At 41.1% G+C, this 19,981-nt stretch overlaps 1 protein-coding gene across 5 annotated transcripts in view; it reads left to right on the forward strand.

Moving 5' to 3' along the window:
* The first annotated feature begins 6,272 nt into the window (after nt 1-6,272).
* The window catches only part of stard3nl (STARD3 N-terminal like), a 34,539-nt gene continuing 20,830 nt past the window's right edge, over nt 6,273-19,981 (forward strand). For all 5 annotated transcript variants that reach the window (XR_002474455.2, XR_002474458.2, XM_021612618.2 and 2 more), the window contains exons 1-2: nt 6,273-6,429; nt 10,086-10,534. Coding sequence is in view for 3 of the 5 variants with exons in the window: in XM_021612618.2 (XP_021468293.1) it covers nt 10,340-10,534 (195 nt within the window). In the remaining 2 variants the exon portion in view is untranslated. The remainder of the gene's footprint in view (nt 6,430-10,085; nt 10,535-19,981) is intronic.

Here is a 19,981-nt window from a genome sequence, read left to right on the forward strand (position 1 = left end):
AATGCACCTGCACTGTGATAGTCTCAGAGGTCCGTTAAAAGCGCAGAGAGCATCATGAAGAACAAGGAACACACAAGGCAGGTCCGAGATACTGTTGTGAAGAAGTTTAAAGCCGGATTTGGATACAAAAAACATTTCCCAAGCTTTAAACATCCCAAGGAGCACTGTGCAAGCGATAATATTGAAATGGAAGGAGTATCAGACCACTGCAAATCTACCAAGACCTGGCCGTCCCTCTAAACTTTCAGCTCATACAAGGAGAAGACTGATCAGAGATGCAGCCAAGAGGCCCATGATCACTCTGGATGAACTGCAGAGATCTACAGCTGAGGTTGGAGACTCTGTCCATAGGACAACAATCAGTCGTATATTGCACAAATCTGGCCTTTATGGAAGAGTGGCAAGAAGAAAGCCATTTCTTAAAGATATCCATAAAAAGTGTTGTTTAAAGTTTGCCACAAGCCACCTGGGAGACACACCAAACATGTGGAAGAAGGTGCTCTGGTCAGATGAAACCAAAATTGAACTTTTTGGCAACAATGCAAAACGTTATGTTTGGCGTAAAAGCAACACAGCTCATCACCTTGAACACACCATCCCCACTGTCAAACATGGTGGTGGCAGCATCATGGTTTGGGCCTGCTTTTCTTCTGCAGGGACAGGGAAGATGGTTAAAATTGATGGGAAGATGGATGGAGCCAAATACAGGACCATTCTGGAAGAAAACCTGATGGAGTCTGCAAAAGACCTGAGACTGGGACGGAGATTTGTCTTCCAACAAGACAATGATCCAAAACATAAAGCAAAATCTACAATGGAATGGTTCAAAAATAAACATATCCAGGTGTTAGAATGGCCAAGTCAAAGTCCAGACCTGAATCCAATCGAGAATCTGTGGAAAGAACTGAAAACGTCTGTTCACAAATGCTCTCCATCCAACCTCACTGAGCTCGAGCTGTTTTGCAAGGAGGAATGGGAAAAAAATTCAGTCTCTCGATGTGCAAAACTGATAGAGACATACCCCAAGCGACTTACAGCTGTAATCGCAGCAAAAGGTGGCGCTACAAAGTATTAACTTAAGGGGGCTGAATAATTTTGCACGCCCAATTTTTCAGTTTTTGATTTGTTAAAAAAGTTTGAAATATCCAATAATTTCGTTCCACTTCATGATTGTGTCCCACTTGTTGTTGATTCTTCACAAAAAAATACAGTTTTATATCTTTATGTTTGAAGCCTGAAATGTGGCAAAAGGTCGCAAAGTTCAAGGGGGCCGAATACTTTCGCAAGGCACTGTATATGCATATTCTAGCATCTTTTCCTGACAAAATATCCCGTTTAAAACGGGAACGTTTTTTTTTTCAAAAATGAAAATACTGCCCCCTAACACCAAGGGTGTGAGAGTTGTGTTTGTTTTATTACCTGTGGTCTAATCAGATGGGACGTTTACCTAAATCTAATGAATTCTAATTATAGCAGATAGGCAATTGCGATGTGTCATTTCCCTAGGGAATTGGCTGACGTATTTTATACATTTGGCGCATTACAGGTTAATCTGAAAATATTAAACGTTTAATAAGTGTGAAGCAGAGGTTGGCATTAAAAATATAGAGTAATATTGTTAGGGTGGACTACAATGAAAACATTGCCTTCTGGTAAGGAGAGAATAATCATTGCTTGGTTTCTTTTATTTTCTAAAACCTTACAATGCGTGACAGTGACAATGACATTGATAAAGAGGGTTGATGTCAAATTTAATGAGTGCTGACAGTATGTGTATCTAATGTGTTATTAGTGTTTTTTGGGGCTAAAACTCTAATGATGCAATATTTTAGTAATTTGAAGAAGCTGAGGTTTCAATACAAGCTTTAATGATTAAGCCTTGAGGTTGTAAAATAGACTGGCTGCGGATGACCTCGAGTGGGCTGTAAGGACGCAGTGGGACATTTGCAGCAGATATTTGAATACTTGAATCGGAAACGTTCTTTGACAGTTTCTGATTACTGTTGCTCGGTTTTATAGTTTAGGTAACACCAGTGAATTTGAGCAGGAAGTTAATGTATTCTAACATTATAATCTGCTTCTTTTATGTGGAACATTTTTCAGTAATTAAAGTTGATTGAAATAAGTATTGACTATTACGCTGATGAGACAACACCAACTTTTTGAAGGTTCTACATTTGTTAAACAACAGGTTTATATTTTGAATAAATTAATGCATCAGGTTGCAATTATTAGTTTACCGGTTATGAATAGAGGTATCTTAAAGGGACACACACATGGATTTTTTTAGCTTTTAAATGAACACATGTAAATTCTTAGGAAAGGAAGGAAATGTACTGGAAACTTACTGTACACCTGGGATACGATATGTATGAAATATTTGACTGTTTTTCATTCATTAGTCTAATTTAGTTCGAAACACTTCTTTGAAGGGTTTGTATGACCTCTGACCTCTGCCCTGACTTTCCAGTGTGGTTTGATAGCCCTGAAGGGAATGCCATTCAGATGATGAATTTAAGGTAATTTGTAATACTGATTTGAAGGTGATTTATAATACTTATAATTCTGATGAAGTTTAGAGTTCATAGCCATGTTTGTGAGTTGGACCAACAGGAAGAAGGAGAGGGCGTTTGAATAAGAGTAGGCTGTCTTGTCTATTTTCCTATGACCGTATGGGTGCAATATATATTTTTTTAACCTTTTGACCCCTTCCATACATTTGTCAGGAGGATGTACTTTGCTATAAAATGCTGTGACTCAAATCCTTCGTTGGGCCCACAACGAACCATCTAAGGGTGGTTCGTCGACCAGCTTCATTATTGCAATAATTAATCTGTTTTATTAATACATTTTGAATAAAGCTATATCCTGATTGGTGATTGACCTTGTCTCTCCTCATTATTGATGATTATTTCCACGACAAAAGTGAGAGACAAGAATTAATAAAATAAATAATCACAGCAAAGTAGTTTGTGAGCTAGAAAATGAACATCCTGACAGTCTGAGGCAGGGTGCTCTGCAATCATCCTACTCCAACTATTGACAGGGATAATGTGGCATTTCTTATTTGTCAGTATGAATGAAATGAGTGGGTCCTGCCTTGATGACCGTATTAGATTTACACCACTTGTCCTTTAGATTTTTGTAGTCCTGAATTATTAGTGAAAGCTAAAACGCTCCGTGTCCCAGAATGACATGCTAGCGATAAAGTTATCTGCTCCTGCTAGCTAGTAACAGATCAACTCATTGTAACTAGCTAGCTAACTAGCAAGCTAGCTACATTACTACGGTTGCTGTGTTTACATCTTGCATTAATGGCATCACGTTTCTATAACAAAATAAATTGATTACAAATTAATAAAAAATACTTTACATGATAGCAGTTTATCGGACGGAAATCTCTCTTGAGATGTCACCTGCTGTCTACTACCTTAGATACGGATAACGGGATTAGCAGATGTGATCAGCAGAGATAGTACCATGGATAGTACAGTTTAGTACTCTGAGGCATTTGACAGTCCAGCTAGCGAACATAAAAGTAAGTATTTCATTTTTTTTTGCAAGAATTGACATTGCCAACAAACTCAAATGTGTTCAGAAGAAATAAATATACACAATACGTAAAAAACAGCTTCTCCCTCGACAAAGATCGATCGTCTTGAAAACTAAAGTAGATACAGTAGCTTGCTAAGGCCCACCACCTAAGGAGTTTACAGAGCTTGTCTCAACCTGCCCTTCTTTTTAGGGAGCGTGCAATTGGCATGCAGGAGTGTCCCCCAGAGCTGTTGCCAGAGAATTTAATATGAATTTCTCTACCATAAGCCGCCTCCGTCGTTTTTAGAGATTTTGTCAGTACGTCGACCAGCCTCACAACCACAGACTACGTGTATAAGGCGTTGTGTGGGCAAGCGGTTTTCCAATGTCAACATTTTCAACAGAGTGCCCCATGGTGGCGGTGGGGTTATAATATAAGGTAGGCTTAAGCTATGGACAACGAACACAATTGCATTTTATTGATGGCTATTTGAATGCACAGAGATACCGTGATGAGCTCCTGAGGCCCTATTGTTGTGCCATTCATCCGCCATCACGTGTTTCAGTATGATGTTTTCCCAGTCACGTGAAATCCATAGATTGGGATCTAATGAATTTATTTGAATTGACTGATTTCCTTATATAAACTGTAACTCAGTAAAATCTTTGAAATTGTTGCATGTTGCGTTTATACTTTTGTTCAGCATTTGAATGTCTCCTTGCTCTTCTCCTCCATCATCACTCTCTCTCCACCTCCTTTTTGTTCCTTTTTGTTCTCCTTCATATCCAATTTGACTGTCAAAAAATGTTGTCCTACTTTTTCCAATAGTGGCTCATTTTTTCTCTACAATGATAAAGATATGGATAATCTCATAAAGAAAAACCTACTTGGCCAAAAAAGAGTGAAGTCGGGGGAGGTGCATCTGCGACAGCTGAAAGTCGGACACGTAGTTTTCCAACAGGAAGGCTCAGTGCAACATGAAGGTGTTGCAGTTGTTTACAAACATTTTTCTTTGTCATGTCGAAATAACAAGTGTCCAACTTCCATATCACACACTCACAACTGTAAATATATATGTGTACATTATAGGGTACTAGGGGGTAACTAGCCCCCTGGGGTAACTCCCCCCCGTAATTCACATAAAGACCACAAGATGTCATCAAATTATTTCCCCAAAACTTTCCGTGGCTGCCACTGCTCTTGCTCAAGAAAAAATGTACCCTGTGTCATCACAACTTTTGGTGATGTTTCAACAAAACGAATTTGTGGTAAGTATATCCATTTTTTTGTCATTGAAAAAGTTGAAGATATATTCCAATGAAGTTAGATCTATAATTGTTTTTTAAATATACAAGTAGGAAAGAATTAAGATAAATAATCCACTTGTTTAGAGAGAAAAATGTAGATTTTTGTTGTTGTAAACTAGTAATGTGTTGCATGAATGTGTTGGGGGCAACCTGCCCCCTACGGGGTAACTGGCCCCTGGGGGCTGGTTACCCCTTCATGGTTAGGAATGTGTTTCTACCTGTCATTAGACAATGACTAACCAAGTTAGAGCTAGTTTATGCCAACTTGGTAGCTAGCAATTTCACTGGCAGTAAATGCTAGCCAGCTAGCTAGTTAGCATAAGCTGCTAGGAGTGCTAGCTAGCAACCTCACTACCAGATTGTCTGAGATAGAATACTGTGGCGATCCGCAGAAACAGCTGTGTGTTATGAGTTATGCTGTTCGTTTGTTGTGTTGGTGGAGCGGCGGGGGGTGGAGCACCGCAAGTTTAAGACCATGCTTAGCCATTGTTCTCTCTCTTACATTTTGTCTTAACAAGAGATGGTGACGGTTGTTTTATACTGTTATCCTTGGTTTATTTCACTTGGGCTACACCCAAACAGTAGCCTGTGTTGAGTTGGGTTAATAAAACAGGAATTCGTAAACTCAATCCCTCGGTCTGGACATTTGTTCATTTATGATCTAGCCAGGCCATTACAATACATTAAAAAGGTAATGTAACTTAATTGCAGTTGTGAATGTTTCCACTAGTGACTGATAGATTAAAGTTAATGTTACTTTATAGCCTTTTAGCTATTTTACACAGCATTTCATGTCATATTCCTGGCTAGCTGGCTAAACATTTTTAAAGAGAGCTTTTCAATTGCATCTCCCCCTGTTTTCAGTCACAGGTGGGGACTGGATTAGGTGTGAGCAGTGCTGGAGGTGAGCTCATGAGTTGTGCTCCAATTTTAGTGGGGATAGCTTTATTTGTGACCTATGCTCCCGAATGTAATTTTAAAGTCTTGCATTATTCAAACAATATCTAGTTCAATTATACATAATGGATTGTATAGAAAGGGAACTACTAAGAAATAACAAATAAAATGTCATTGCAGGTGAGTTAAAAAGACTACATCAAATAGCCCCATAGTGTGGATACTAATGGTGATAACACCACCCACCCCCCCATATTTTATTTAAATAATTCAAATAAGACAACTAGACTTAGATTTTAAGCATTAAATTATTTCCAAATAAAACTGATTCAATGGATTTTAACACACCACTTTTTTGTTTTTGTCCTGGCACTACATAGCTAATTCAAATAACCAACTCATCAAGTTTTGATTATTTGAATCAGCTGTGGAGTGCTAGGGTAAAAGCCAAAACGTGCACCCAGGTGGGACCCCAGGACCGAGTTTGGGAAACCCTGCGCTAATGCGACACACTTTGGAAGGAGACTTGACAAAAGTGATCCGCTCGAACGCGCCCATTATCACCCCATTTCCTGTCCGACGGAATCAAGTATTTCCGCTGTATTCGATTGACAGACAGTTTAGTCTTCCGCATAATATGCCAAAGACAGCAGGGTCTAAGAAGAACACGACAGGTAGCTACAATTAAAGGTAAGATAACAATTTCACTGCAACACAGCCTATGTCATTTGTATACGTTCATTAATCATTATTAGAGTATTTCCAGTTTCGAAAACATTTGCTCCTATGAAGAATCATTTTCTTGGGCGCAATACTGCCTGCTCACGAGCAGATATCGGTGGACTGTCTTGTTTTTTCCTCCAGCGTCGGTCGGGTCTGTAAATGTTGTTGTGCTGAATTCGATGCCATATATGGACATCTATTTAACCAGTTTAACGGATCATAATTATTTAATATCACTAACCCCAATTTGCATTAGGTAAAGTAACTGCACATTTGTGATTAGTTGATATATTTGCAACAGAACTTGCAACAATGTAGCCAAATGCCCAATTACAAGAAACTCACATAGCAACATTAAGCACAACAGTGTGTGGTTAGTTGCAGTAGTCTCGCGTTGCGATAACTCAAATCACGTCGTTGCCTCGTTTTATAAACGTTGTCTATACTCAATATGCCCCAAACCTAACGCTAGCGTTGCATGTTTTCACGTAAAATGTGGCATTTATAAAAACTGAACTAGACGTGAGATTTGCTTGTCCTCCAGCAAACTTAGACCATGCTTAAGGACAGTTTCTAGTGGTTGAAGTATTACATTGCAAGGAGGCTAACGTAGCCTAGTTCACGAATATGACACTTATTCATAACAAAAACGGGTAGCTAAATTATAAGATGCCGTTAGAGAGAAGAGCGAAAATCGATGCATTCTAAAATAAAGGCATTAACGTTACATGTTATATTTCAGTAATTTGGCCTTATCCAGAGCAACTTAGTGCATTCTTCTTAAGATGCATAGGTGGAACAACGCACAGTCAAGTCATAGTATGTACATTTTTCCTTAATCAAGTAGACCTCTAGTTCCAACTATTTATTTCATTTCCATGATCATTGCAGAATAAATGACTCACCTTTTCTGACTGATGGTTTCATACTCACGAAATAGCCAATAGCATATCTCGTTTTTCCATTGACGTTTATAGGCTGTCTGAATACTGTAAAGTCATATTTCGAGTAGACTATCATTTATAAACATAATACATGCACTGAGTGTACAAAACATTAGGAACATCCCCTTTTGGCCTCAGAACAGCCTCAATTCGTTGGGCATGGGCTACAAGCTGTCGAAAGCGTTGATGCTTCACACTGTTGTCAGGATGTCCTTTGGGTGGTGGATCATGGTACACACAGGAAACTTGAGTGTGAAATACCCAGCAGCATTGTAGTTCTTTGACACACTTAAACCGGTGCACCTGGCATCTACTACCATACCCCATTCATAGGCACTTACATTTTTTGTCTTGCCCATTCACCCACTGAGTTGACCACACACAATCCATGTCTCAAGGCTTACAAATACTTAATTGACCTGTCTCCTCCCCTTCATCTACACTGATTGAAGTGGATTTAACAGATGACATCAATAAGGGATCCTAGCTTTCACTTGGGTTCACCTGGTCAGTCTGTATTGGTATTTAATATGAATCCCCATTACCTGCTACCAAGACAGCAGCTATTCTTCTTGGGGTCCAGCAAAATTAAGGCAGTTATAGAAACTAGGGCCTGCAGGACCTGCCTTGTTGATAGTGTTGTTAAGAAGGTAGAAACCAGGGCCTGCAGGACCTGCCTTGTTGATAGTGCTGTTAAGAAGGTAGAAACTAGGGCCTGTAGGACCTGCCTTGTTGATAGTGCTGTTAAGAAGGTAGAAACTAGGGCCTGTAGGACCTGCCTTGTTGATAGTGCTGTTAAGAAGGTAGAGTAGCGCTTTATTACGGACATACTTCTCACCATCTTAGCTACTGTTATATCAACATGTTTTGACCATGACAGTTTACAATCCAGACTTACTCCAGCAGTTTAGTATTGCTCAATTTCCACATTATTTATTACAAGATTTAGTTGAGGTTCAGTGTTTAGTGGCACTTTAGTATTGTCAGTGTAACAGTATAGCTTCCGTCCCTCTCCTCGCCCCTACCTGGGCTCGAACCAGGAACACATCGACAACAGCCACCCTCGAAGCATCGTTACCCATCGCTCCACAAAAGCCGTGGCCCTTGCAGAGCAAGGGGGGAACAACTACTCCAAGTTTCAGAGTGAGTGATGTTTGAAACGCTATTAGCGCACACCCAGCTAACTAGCTAGACATTTCACATCGATTACTGATAGGAGCTGATAGGCTTGAAGTCATAAACGGCTCAATGCTTGAAGCGTTGCGAAGAGCTGCTGGCAAAATGCCTAAAAGTGCTTTTTTAATGATTGCTTACGAGCCTGCTGCTGCCTACCATCGCTCAGTCAGACTGCTATATCAAATCATAGACTTAATTATAACATAACACACAGAAATACGAGACTTTGGTCATTAATATGGTCCAAGCCTAGAGTCTTCTTGGGTATGACGCTACAACCTTGGCACACCTGTATTTGGGGAGTTTCTCCCATTTCTTCTCTGCAGATCCTCTCAAGCTCTGTCAGGTTGGATGGGGAGCGTTGCTGGTTTAAGTCCGGGGTCTGGCTGGGCCACTCAAGGACATTCAGAGACATCCCGAAGCCACTCCTGCTTTGTCTTGATTGTTTGCTTAGGGTCGTCATCCTGTTGGAAGGTGAACCTTTGCCCCAGTCTGAGGTTCAGAGCGCTCTGGAGTAGGTTTTCATCAAGAATCCCTCTGTACTTTCTCCGTTCACCTTTCCCTCAATCCTGACTAGTCAATGCTGTGGGACCTTATATAGACCGGTATGTGGGCGGCAGTGTAGCCTAGTGGTTAGAGTGTTGGACTAGTAAACGAAAGGTTGCAAGTTCAAATCCCCGAGCTGACAAGGTACAAATCTGTCGTTCTGCCCCTGAACAGGCAGTTAACCCACCGTTCCTAGGCCGTCATTGAAAATAAGAATTTGTTCTTAACTGACTTGCCTAGTTAAATAAAGGTAAAATAAAAATAAAAAATATAAAAAAATGTGCCTTTCCAAAGCATGTCCAATCAATTGGATCAAGTTGTAGAAACATCTCAAGGATGATCGATGGAGACAGGATGCACCTGAGCTCAATTTCGAGTCTCATAGCAAAGGGTCTGAATACTTATGTAATTAAGGTATATTTGAAATTATTTTTATACATTTGCAAACATCTCTAAAAACAAGTGTTTTTAACTTTGTCATTACAGGGTATTGTGTATAAATTGATGAGGGAAAACTGCACTTAATCAATTTTAGAATAAGGCTGTAATGTTTCAAAATGTGGATAAAGTCGAGGGGTCTGAATATTTTCCGAATGCAGTGTATGTACAGTATGTGTGCTGGGATGTATGGATAGAATCTGTAGTATATCTGAAGAATAGTATGTACAGCAATAGTTAAATATGTTATGTACAATATACATTCAGTCACACTTGAGGGAGGCTTTTAATGCAAGTAATGAGGATGAAAGGTTTTAAGCAGAACCATAGATGTAGATAGATGGCTCTGGTTTCAAGTATTATTTTACATGGGGTAATATACTAAAGTAAATGGCAGTAATGCAAATAGGTCTACTGCCTGCATTTGAAGTAAAAGCAGGCAAGCAAATCAAATGGACCCTTTCCTTGATGTGAAATGTAAACCGCATTTACTGAAGGCCTGGCTTTTCTCTTTTTCAGCTGAGGCAGGGATGCATCTGACATCCATCCGCAGTGATCGTCACTGGATGTGATAAGTAGGCGGGCCTGCTTCTGACCAGTCGACTGGGCCAATATCTGCAAGCAGCAGGTGTGGGCACACCCCTTGAGTGGTGGGCGTTGCCAAAGCTCCTCGGCCTTTACTGTCATTGGCTGTGACTGGAGGTGCAACCAAGTAGCTGACTGACGCTTCATTAGTGGGTGGACCCAGTCCAGAGTGAAAGGCGTGGCCAGTTATGGAGAGCAGAAGCGGTAGCAGTGTGGACTCGAGAGCCACCCTTAGGGGCATAAACACCACACCTCTCTTGGCCCGCATAGAGTCTTATGAGGCGAGCGAGAAGAAGTGCATCTCCGATGTCAGGAGGACATTCTGCCTCTTTGTCACCTTCGACCTCCTCTTCATCACCTTGCTCTGGATCATTGAGCTCAATGTAAGTTGTTTTTTTAATGCATCATGAAAGTGAATACAAACTCCTGGTAAGTGCAGTCTGGACATGTGCGAACTCTTGCAATGAGGGTTTTCAGTCCCAATTCAATGACATTATAATGAATCACTCCTGTTAACTTCATGCTCCGGTTTAGTGCACACTGTCACTACACGACAGTTGTACCAAGCTGTTGTATTTACCAGGCCCTTTCATAACTTATTAACGTATTGATAGAGCTCAATATTGACTACTGTAGTTTAAGATAAATGTATCGATTTATGAATCACTTTGAAACGCTACCTTTTTGTTACTGGGAAAAGTTTTCAGTTTCCAGAGTTTACATAACACTGCCTTTTACTTCACAAAACATTATGCCGATTCGGTTGCAAAACGTTTTGCAACCGTTTACTCCAAATGGAAACCGTTTTGCAAAAAAATGGGAGTTTCAATTGGACAACTTCAATTAGGTCCCTTTTCCTTCTGTTTGGTTTTTAAACAGTTTCCTTTGAAAGATGTATTGAATCCACTCCTGGTTTCAGTGTCTTTTCATTGTGGTAAGATAACACTTCTCATTGTTAAACAGAGTAGGCCAGTTGTAACCAGCATTGGCCACTAGACTATGGCCAGCTGATCTCTCCTTAAACCATCCAAACACACTAAAATCACCTGCACAGCTGATCTCAATTGCAACCATCATCCGCCACCGTTTCACCGCTCCATAACGCGAATGGCAAATCTACTTGTACGGTGTCTGTTTCTCAAACTCAACACTCTAATGTACTTGTCCTCTTGTTCAGTTGTGCACTGGGACCTCCCACTCTTTCTATTCTGGTTAGGGCCAGTTTGCGCTTTTCTGTGAAGGGATTAGTCCACAGCATTGTACGAGATCTTCAGTTTCTTGGTAATTTCTCGCATGGAATAGCCTTCATTTCTCAGAACAAGAATAGACTGATGAGTTTCAGTTTTTTTTTGTTTCTGGCCATTTTGAGCCTGTAATTGAACCCACAAATGCTGATGCTCCAGATACTCAACTAGTCTGAAGGCCAGTTTTATTGCTTCTTTAAATCAGCACAACAGTTTTCAGCTGTGCTAACATAATTGCAAAAGGGTTTTCTAATGATCAATTAACCTTTTAAAATGATACACTTGGATTAGCTAACACAACATACCATTGGAACACAGGAGTGGTGGTTGCTGGTAATGGTTCTTTGTAGATATTCCATAAAAAAATTGTCAGTTTCCAGCTACAATAGTCATTTACAACATTAACAATGTCTACACTGTATTTCTGATAAATTTTGTTATTTTAATGGACAAAAATATGAGCTTTTCTTTCAAAAACAAAGACATTTCTAAGTGAGAAACTTTGGAACGGTAGTGAACATACAGGTAGGGGTAAAAGGAACTAGGCAATCAGGATAGATAATAAACTGTGTGTGTGTGAGCGCGCAGGTGTGTGTGAGCGCGCGGGTGTGTGTGAGTGCGCACGGGTGTGTGCGAGCGTGTGTGTGAGCGCGCGTGTGTGAGCGAGCGCGCATAGAGTCGGTCCAAGAGAGTCAGTGCAAATAGGCACTAACTGTTCAGCAGTCTTATGGCATTGGGGTTAACACTCTTTAGGAACCTTTGGGTCCCAGACTTAGTGCTCCTTGTGGTGCGGTAGAAGAGAGGACAGTCAATGGCTTGGGTGGCTGGAGTCTTTGAAAATGTTTAGGGCCTTCCTGCCTGGTCCTGGATGCAGGGAGCTCGGCTCCAGTGATGTACTGGGCCACATGCACTACCCTCTGTAGTAGCGCCTTACGGATGCCAAGCAGTTTCCATAACAAGTGTTGATGCAGCCAGTCAAGATGCTCTCAATGGTGCAGCTGTTTAACTTATTGTGGATCTTAGGGCCCATGCCGACTCTTTCAGCCTCCTGATGGGGAAGAGGTGTTGTGCCCTGTTGGTGTGTTTGGACCATAATAGGTCCTTCGTGATGTGGACACTGAGCAACTGGATGCTGCCAACCCGCTCATTCATGTGAATTGGGGTGTGCTTGGCCCTACGTTTTCTGTAGTCCACAACACTGCCAGGTCACTGACGACCTCCTTATAGGATGTCAAGTCATCAGTGATCAGGCTAATGTATTCAACTTTTTCTGGCCCATGGTGTTGCGTGTGAATGTTTATCCTTTTAAGCTTGGAAAAGAGACATTTTCCGTCTGAACAGTAGATTGTCAACGTGATTCATAATAACTGCTTGTCTAGTTAGCTAGCTAAGATTTTGATTTTGACATTCAAAGCTATAACATCATTTGACGTCTTATCTGTGGCCAATGACCTCGCGCTTTAGACGGGCACTTCTAATGTAAATCTATGGCAGCACCCAAGGGGGCTTGAACTGCCTAGCGCTCCCTGAAGATTCTGCGGCAGTGTAGTGTCCCCATGAGGAGTGACAGAACACTGAGCCAATCACAGCGCAGCTAGAGAACATCGCCAACACCTACTCTCTGCTTTTGCTGGCTGCTCCTCCACCACAGAAAGCATTGAGTTAGGCTGAAACACCTGCATTTTGGAGCTGCCTTACTCGAGTCCATGTTTAAATGCAAATTTATTAACTCAACCATTTTTTATTTTTTACATTCCACGAATCGCTTTCTCTTTGCTGGAGTCTCATTCTGCAGGAGTTTCCCCTTGAAATCATGTCAGTGGTAAGGACAACTTGGTTGCTGATCACATGTACAGCTGATTCTCAAGATCTTGCACACTAATGAGATGCTATTGAGCCCACAATACTAAACTGTCTGAGCCAAGGACTACATGCTTTCTGGTAAATTTTATTATAATACTGGGTGGGGTGAATATATTTTAAATGACATGCTTTTTTTGTTAACTAGTAAATAGTAGCCTACAGGAAAGTATTTAAATTATTTATCTTGTTAACAATTTCTGATAGTTAGTTTTTGCTTCCATGTGGGTTTAGCTTGCTTGAGCCTGCTAACTGAGGAGTGTTAATTCACCTGTTTCCATACATGTTTAATTTTAGAACATTTATTTTATAAAGAAGGAATTAGAATAAACTGCTTAACTATTTATCTGTACATGGAATTTTATATTTTTTTACTCATTTTTTTTTCTTCTAGTCTTTACAGGAAAATGTCATGGTACTATCTGATGTGTGGAGACAGTTCGCTGCAGCTAATGTAGAAGGGAAAAGCTGTGTACATTTGCAAATACTGTGCCAAATCATATGTGAAGAATGCAACAAAGATGCAGGATCATCTGGCCAAATGCATAAAGTTCCCTCAGCGCTCACAACAAGCAACCTCTGACAAAAATCACTCTGCTTCTATTCGAGTTGAAAATGATGAATGACACCTTATCGATAGGAACAGCTCATGGTCCTCTTGGAATCAGAAGTTTTTGTTGGCTCAATGGAAGAACGTAGTCAGAGAAATTATGATGTATGTCTTGCTCAAGCTGTGTATGCAACTGGTTCACCTCTGATGCTCACTGGCAATGTGTATTGGAAGAGATTTCTGAATGTTCTTCACCCAGCATACACCCCTCCAACCAGACATGCTTTATCTACTAATTTACTGAATGCAGAGTTCAAGTGAAGGTCAAGCAAATCATATTGCAATCATCTCTGATGGGTGGTTGAATGTTCTAAATCTCCACCCCTCAACCAGTATTCTACAAGAGCACAGACACCGTGTACAACAGACACAAATGTCTCTACATTGCAGATGAGCTGAAGGCAGTCATCAATGACCTTGGACCACAGAAGGTATTTGCACTGGTGACAGACAATGCTTTGAACATGAAGGCTGCGTGGTCTAAAGTGGAGGAGTCCTACCCTCACATCACACCCTTTGGCTGTGCTACTCATGTATTGAATCTGCTCCTCAAGGACATCATTGCACTGAAAACAATTGATACACTACAAGAGAGCCAAGGAAATGGTTAGGTGTGTGAAGGGTCATTAAGTTATAGCAGCAATCTACCTCACCAAGGAAAGTGAGAAGAATTAGAGTACCACCTTGAAGCTGCCCAGCAACACCTGTTGGGGTGGTGTTATCATGTTTGACAGTCTTCTGGAGGGGAAAGAGTCTCTCCAAGAAATGGCCATATCATAGTCTGCTGATATGGACAGCCCCATCAAGAGGATCCTCCTGGAGGATGTATTTTGGGAGAGAGGGGTAAGCAGCCTGAAACCTATAGTAGTAGCCATTGCACGGATTGAGGGAGACCATGCCATCCTATCTGATGTTCAGACTCTGCTTGCAAATGTAAGAGAAGAAATCCGTACTGCCCTGCCCACTTCACTGTTGCTCCAAGCAAAGGAAACTGCAGTTCAAAAAATACATCAAAAAGCGTGAAGTCTTCTGCCTGAAGCCCATACACACCGCAGCATACATGTTGGACCCCAAATATGCTGGCAAGAGCATCCTGTCTGGTGCAGAGATCAACAAGGCCTATGGTGTCATCACTACCATGTCTCTCCACTTTGGCCTGAATGAGGGCAAGGCTCTTGGCAATCTGGCGAAGTACACTTCCAAGCAAGAGCTTTGGGATGGAGATGCAATATGGCAGTCGTGGCAATATATCGCATCAGCCACCTGGTGGAAGGGACTTTGTGGATCTGAGGCTCTTTCCCCTGTTGCCTCCATCCTCCAAATCCCACCAACATCTCCCGCAGCGCAACTGTTCCTTGTTTAGGAACACACACACCAAAGCACGCAACAGGCTGACCAATACAAGGGTTGAAAAATTGGTGGCCATCCTCAACAAGGTTGGACAGTGAAGATGAGGCCTTGGAGTCTGATGTTCAAGAGGTGGACATTGAGGAGGTCCAGGGAAAAGATATGGAAGCCTGAGGAAGACAACCAAAGTTTTAGTTTCTAGACTATCATTTTACAGATGTATGTTGAAAACATTTTTGGGAGATGCAATGGGTCATTGGGAATCATTCAATATTCCCTTTTGTTGTTCAGTGAAATCATCCCATGTGAAGAGTCAACTAATTTAATTAAAGTTCAATTCGTAACAAATATTTTTTCTATTGGAAGGATTTAATCATTTGCAATTATGTCTACTTATGATAAGGTAAAAGGTTTGTTTCTGTCTCCATATGATATATCCAATGCAAAAAAAAATCTTAATTTTTAAATGGTATTAATATTAATTCCTGTTATTTCCCACGGAAAGTTTCCACTGAATATTCCCCAAAATGTGCAACCTTAGCAGCTGGCATGAGAGATGTTAGAAGAGCTTTACTGGTGTTCAGCGCTTCCTCATTGAGTTTGTTTTTCACAAACTTTTTATCTTAGTGGGCACACATTTAATTTAGTGGGCACACATGGTGGGTGTCTTTTTAGGACCCACTTTCTTGTTGCTAGTCAACTTTCAGTGGACACCTAATGAACACTCCACCTGCTTCCTTTTGGTTGTTAGTGACTGTTAGTTCCCACTTCTGTTTGAGCGGCTACATTTTTGGATTCTTTTTGGGGACGTAACATGTCACAAGACTTTCATGAATACAACCAACTTATTGGTTCAGGGACCTCAACCCACGAATTAATGGCAAAAAAAATGTGTAATATTTTTTTTTTTACTCTGGACTCTGTCCTGGCCTTTCAAGGCCGCATTGAGACAATGACTTATCAGTGACCCAAGCCCTGCTCAGATAATCCCTACTATTGTGTCACCGAGCTGTCGTAGTACTGCTGCAAATGTACATTTTCCCAGGAGTGTTGGCAGTCATAATGTAAGTAACCTAATTTATGTTCTTCTAAATGCCTGTCAATCCGACGGCTATTATCATCAGTAATCATCTGCCTATGATCCTGAGTTATACTGTTTAGCATGGAGATGTTTTTCCCTAGTAAGGACGCCCACTGTGAGCAGTTCACCCTGCACTATTAGCTCAAATATAAATATCGCTGTCATGTCTACCTCTAAGCCTCCCAGTAAAGCAATAAAAATCAAGAATCCCAGAAAAGCACCAAAAAACAGCTGTATGTAGCCTAAAAAATAAGGTGCATTAAAGCGATCTTGCTAGCAACAGAAAACCTGCATATATTGGCTCTGAAACTAATTCCTTTTGATACAGTGGTAGCAATATATGGTTATAACAGCTACACTAGACACATGAATGCCAATGGAGGTATTGCTGTTTGAGTCATATTCCTGTAAAGATTAGAGAGGATCTCATGTCAAATGCTGTTGAAGTAATATGGCTTCAGGTTCATCTGCCTCGCCTAAAGCCTGTTCGTGTGGGAAGTTGCTATTTGACCACCAAGTGTTAACAATTCGTCTCTGGATAATGTGTGTGAAATGCTTGGTAATGTATGTAATATCAATAGAAGCAGATTTTCTGGGTGATCTAAATATTGACTGGCTTTCATCAAGCCGTCCACAGAAAAAGCTTAAAACTGTAACCAGTGCCTGCAACCTGGTCCAGGTTATCAGTCAACCTACCAGGGTATTTACAAACGGAACAGGAACTAAGTCGATACAAGTGGATGATTACGTCTTTACCAATGTTGTAGAAATCTGCTTTGAAGCAAGATCCACACCCATTGAATTTAGTGATCATAATATAGTAGCCATATCTAGCCATATCTAAAAAACAATGTTCCAAAGACTGGATTTAAAATGGTTTCTAAGCTATCATAGCGGTTTTACAATGATTCTGAATGTTGAAGATGTGGAATATTTGTTGGTCTGTGTGTAATGAGTGACATCCTGATTCTGCACTTGAAGCATTTATGAAATTGCTTATTCCAGTTACTAATAAGCTTGCACCCATTAAGAAAAAATTTGTACAAATTGGTTAAATCCTTTTGAATTGAAAAATTGTATGGTTGAGAAGGATAAGGCAAAATAAATGGCACATAAGTATGGCTGCACAACCGACTGGCAAACGTATTCCAAATTTGAGAAATCATGTGACTGAACTTAACAAAAATTATACTATGAAACTAAAATAAATGATATAAAGAATGATTAGTAAAAAGCTTTTAAATTAAATTTTGGCCAAAAATGCAAACTCATTTTTGCTGTAGCGTTAAGATTTCCCTTCACTGCAACTAAGGGACCAAGGCCGAACCATGAAAAACCGCCCCAGACCATTATTCCTCGTCCACTGAACTTCATAGTTGGCACTATGCATTGCGGCAGGTAGCGTTCTCTTGTCATCTGCCTAACTCAGATTTGTCCGTCGAACTGCCAGATGGTGAAGCGTGATTCATCACTCCAGAGAACGCGTTTCCACTGCTCCAGAGTCCAAAGGCGGTGAGCTTTACACCACTCCAACCAATGCTTGGCATTGCGCATGGTGATCTTAGGCTTGGCCATGGAAACGTATTTCATGAAGTTTCCAACAGTTATTGTGCTGATGTTGCTTCCAAAGGCAGTTTCAAACCCTAGTGAGTGTTGCAACCAAGGACGGATGATTTTTTTCGCACTTCAGCTCTCGGCGGTCCCGGTCTGTGAGCTTGTGTGGCCTGCCATTTCGTGGCTGAGCCTTCACTGCTCCTAGAAGTTTCCACATCACAATAACAGTACTTACAGTTGACCGGGGCAGGACAGACATTTTTCAAACTGACATGTTGGAGGTGACATCCTATGACTGTGCTGTGTTGAAAGTCACTGAGCTCTTCAGTAAGGCCTTTCTACTGCCAATGTTTGTCTATGGAGATTGTGTGGTTGATTTTATACACCTGTCAGCAATTGTGTGTGTGTGTGTGGCTGAAATAGTTGAGTGCATGACTGTGCAAAAATCAAACCGTGAGGTCGAAGGAGTTGTCCGTAGAGCTCCGAGACAGGATCGTGTCGATGCACAGCTCTGGGAAAGGGTAAAAACAAATGTCTGCAGCATTGAAGGGCCTCAAGATCAGTGGCCTCTTCCATTCTTAACTGGAAGAACTTTGGAAACACCGAGACGCTCCCTAGAGCTGGCCGCCCAGCCAAACTGAGCAATTGGGGGAGAAGGGCCTTGGTCAGGGAGGTGATTAAGAACCTGATGGTAACTCTGACAGAGCTCTAGAGTTCCTTTGTGGAGATGGGAAAACCTTCCAGAAGGACAACCAACTCTGCAGCACTCCACCAATCAGGCCTTTGCGGTAGAGTGGCCAGACAGAAGCCACTACTCCAGTAAAAAGCACATGACAGCCTATTTGCCAAGAGGTGCCTAAAGGACTGTCAGACCATGGCCTGAATGGAAAGTTTCACATCTGGAGGAAACCTGGCACTATCCCTACGGTGAAGCATGGCGGTGGCAGCATCAATCTGTGGGGATGTCTTTCAGTGAAAGGGACTGGGAGAATAACTAGAATCAAGGCAAAGATGAACGGCGCAAAGTACAGAGATTCTTGCTGAAAACCTGCTCCAGAGTTCTCAGGTCCTCAGACTGGGGTGACGGTTCACCTTCCAAAAGGACGATGACCCGAAGCACACAGCCAAGACAATGCAGGAGGCTTGGGGACAAGTCTTTGAATGTCCTTGAGTGGCCCAGCCAGAGGCCAGACTTGAACCTGATCGAACATCTCTGGAGAGACCTGAAAATAGCTGTGCAGCGACGCCTACCAGACAGAGCTTGATAGGATCTGCACAGAAGAATGGGAGAAACTCTCCAAATACCGGTGTGCCAAGCTTGTAGCATCATACCCAAGAAGACTCGAGGCTGCCAAAGGTGCATCAACAAAGTAAAGGGTCTGAATACTTATGTATATTTAAGTTTTTAATTGAAATTTTTAATATGCATTAATATACATTTCCCAATTTGTCATTATGGTATGTAGACTGAGGAAGAGAATGATAACCAAAAAAACATGTAGGCTAATTAACCTACCGTAGCAACAATATTTGTGTTTAGTCCATGAGGAAAAAGTACAATTTGAGTCTTGTCTTAATCTCATTTGCAGCTTCATTTTGTCCACAAATCTATTAGTTCAAGGTGAGTATCCAAAAATCACATTCCCATAACTATATGAATGTTTGTGGCATTGTTTTTGATTGGAATACAACAGACAAAACAATGTGTGAGAATAGTCACAGTTCATGCCCCTATCCCTGCATCCCTGGCTCTCTATCCACAGTGAGTGTTACACACACATCACCTCACTATACACTATTAATGAACACAGTGATTACTTGATCTCTCTAAAGCACACAACAGGTCTTTGTTACAGGTGAGAGGCATTTACGCGCAAAATTATATTCTTGCTCGCTTTCTCTCCCCTTTTTCTCTCCCAATTTTCAGTTCAGTTTGCTTTATTGGCATGATGTAACAATGTATGTATTGCCAAAGCTTACTTTGGAGGTTTACAATATTAACATAATCAATATTGTCAACGGCACGAGTAACAGCAATAACCAAAGGTCAAAATAAGCATATAGGACATGTGCAGGTATGTTGGTCTGTCCCTCAACTTATGGCAGGCAATGTAGTGCGCAATGTAGTGATGTA

The sequence above is a fragment of the Oncorhynchus mykiss genome, chromosome 8 (assembly GCF_013265735.2).
Source record: "Oncorhynchus mykiss isolate Arlee chromosome 8, USDA_OmykA_1.1, whole genome shotgun sequence".
Classification (NCBI taxonomy): Eukaryota; Metazoa; Chordata; class Actinopteri; order Salmoniformes; family Salmonidae; genus Oncorhynchus; species Oncorhynchus mykiss.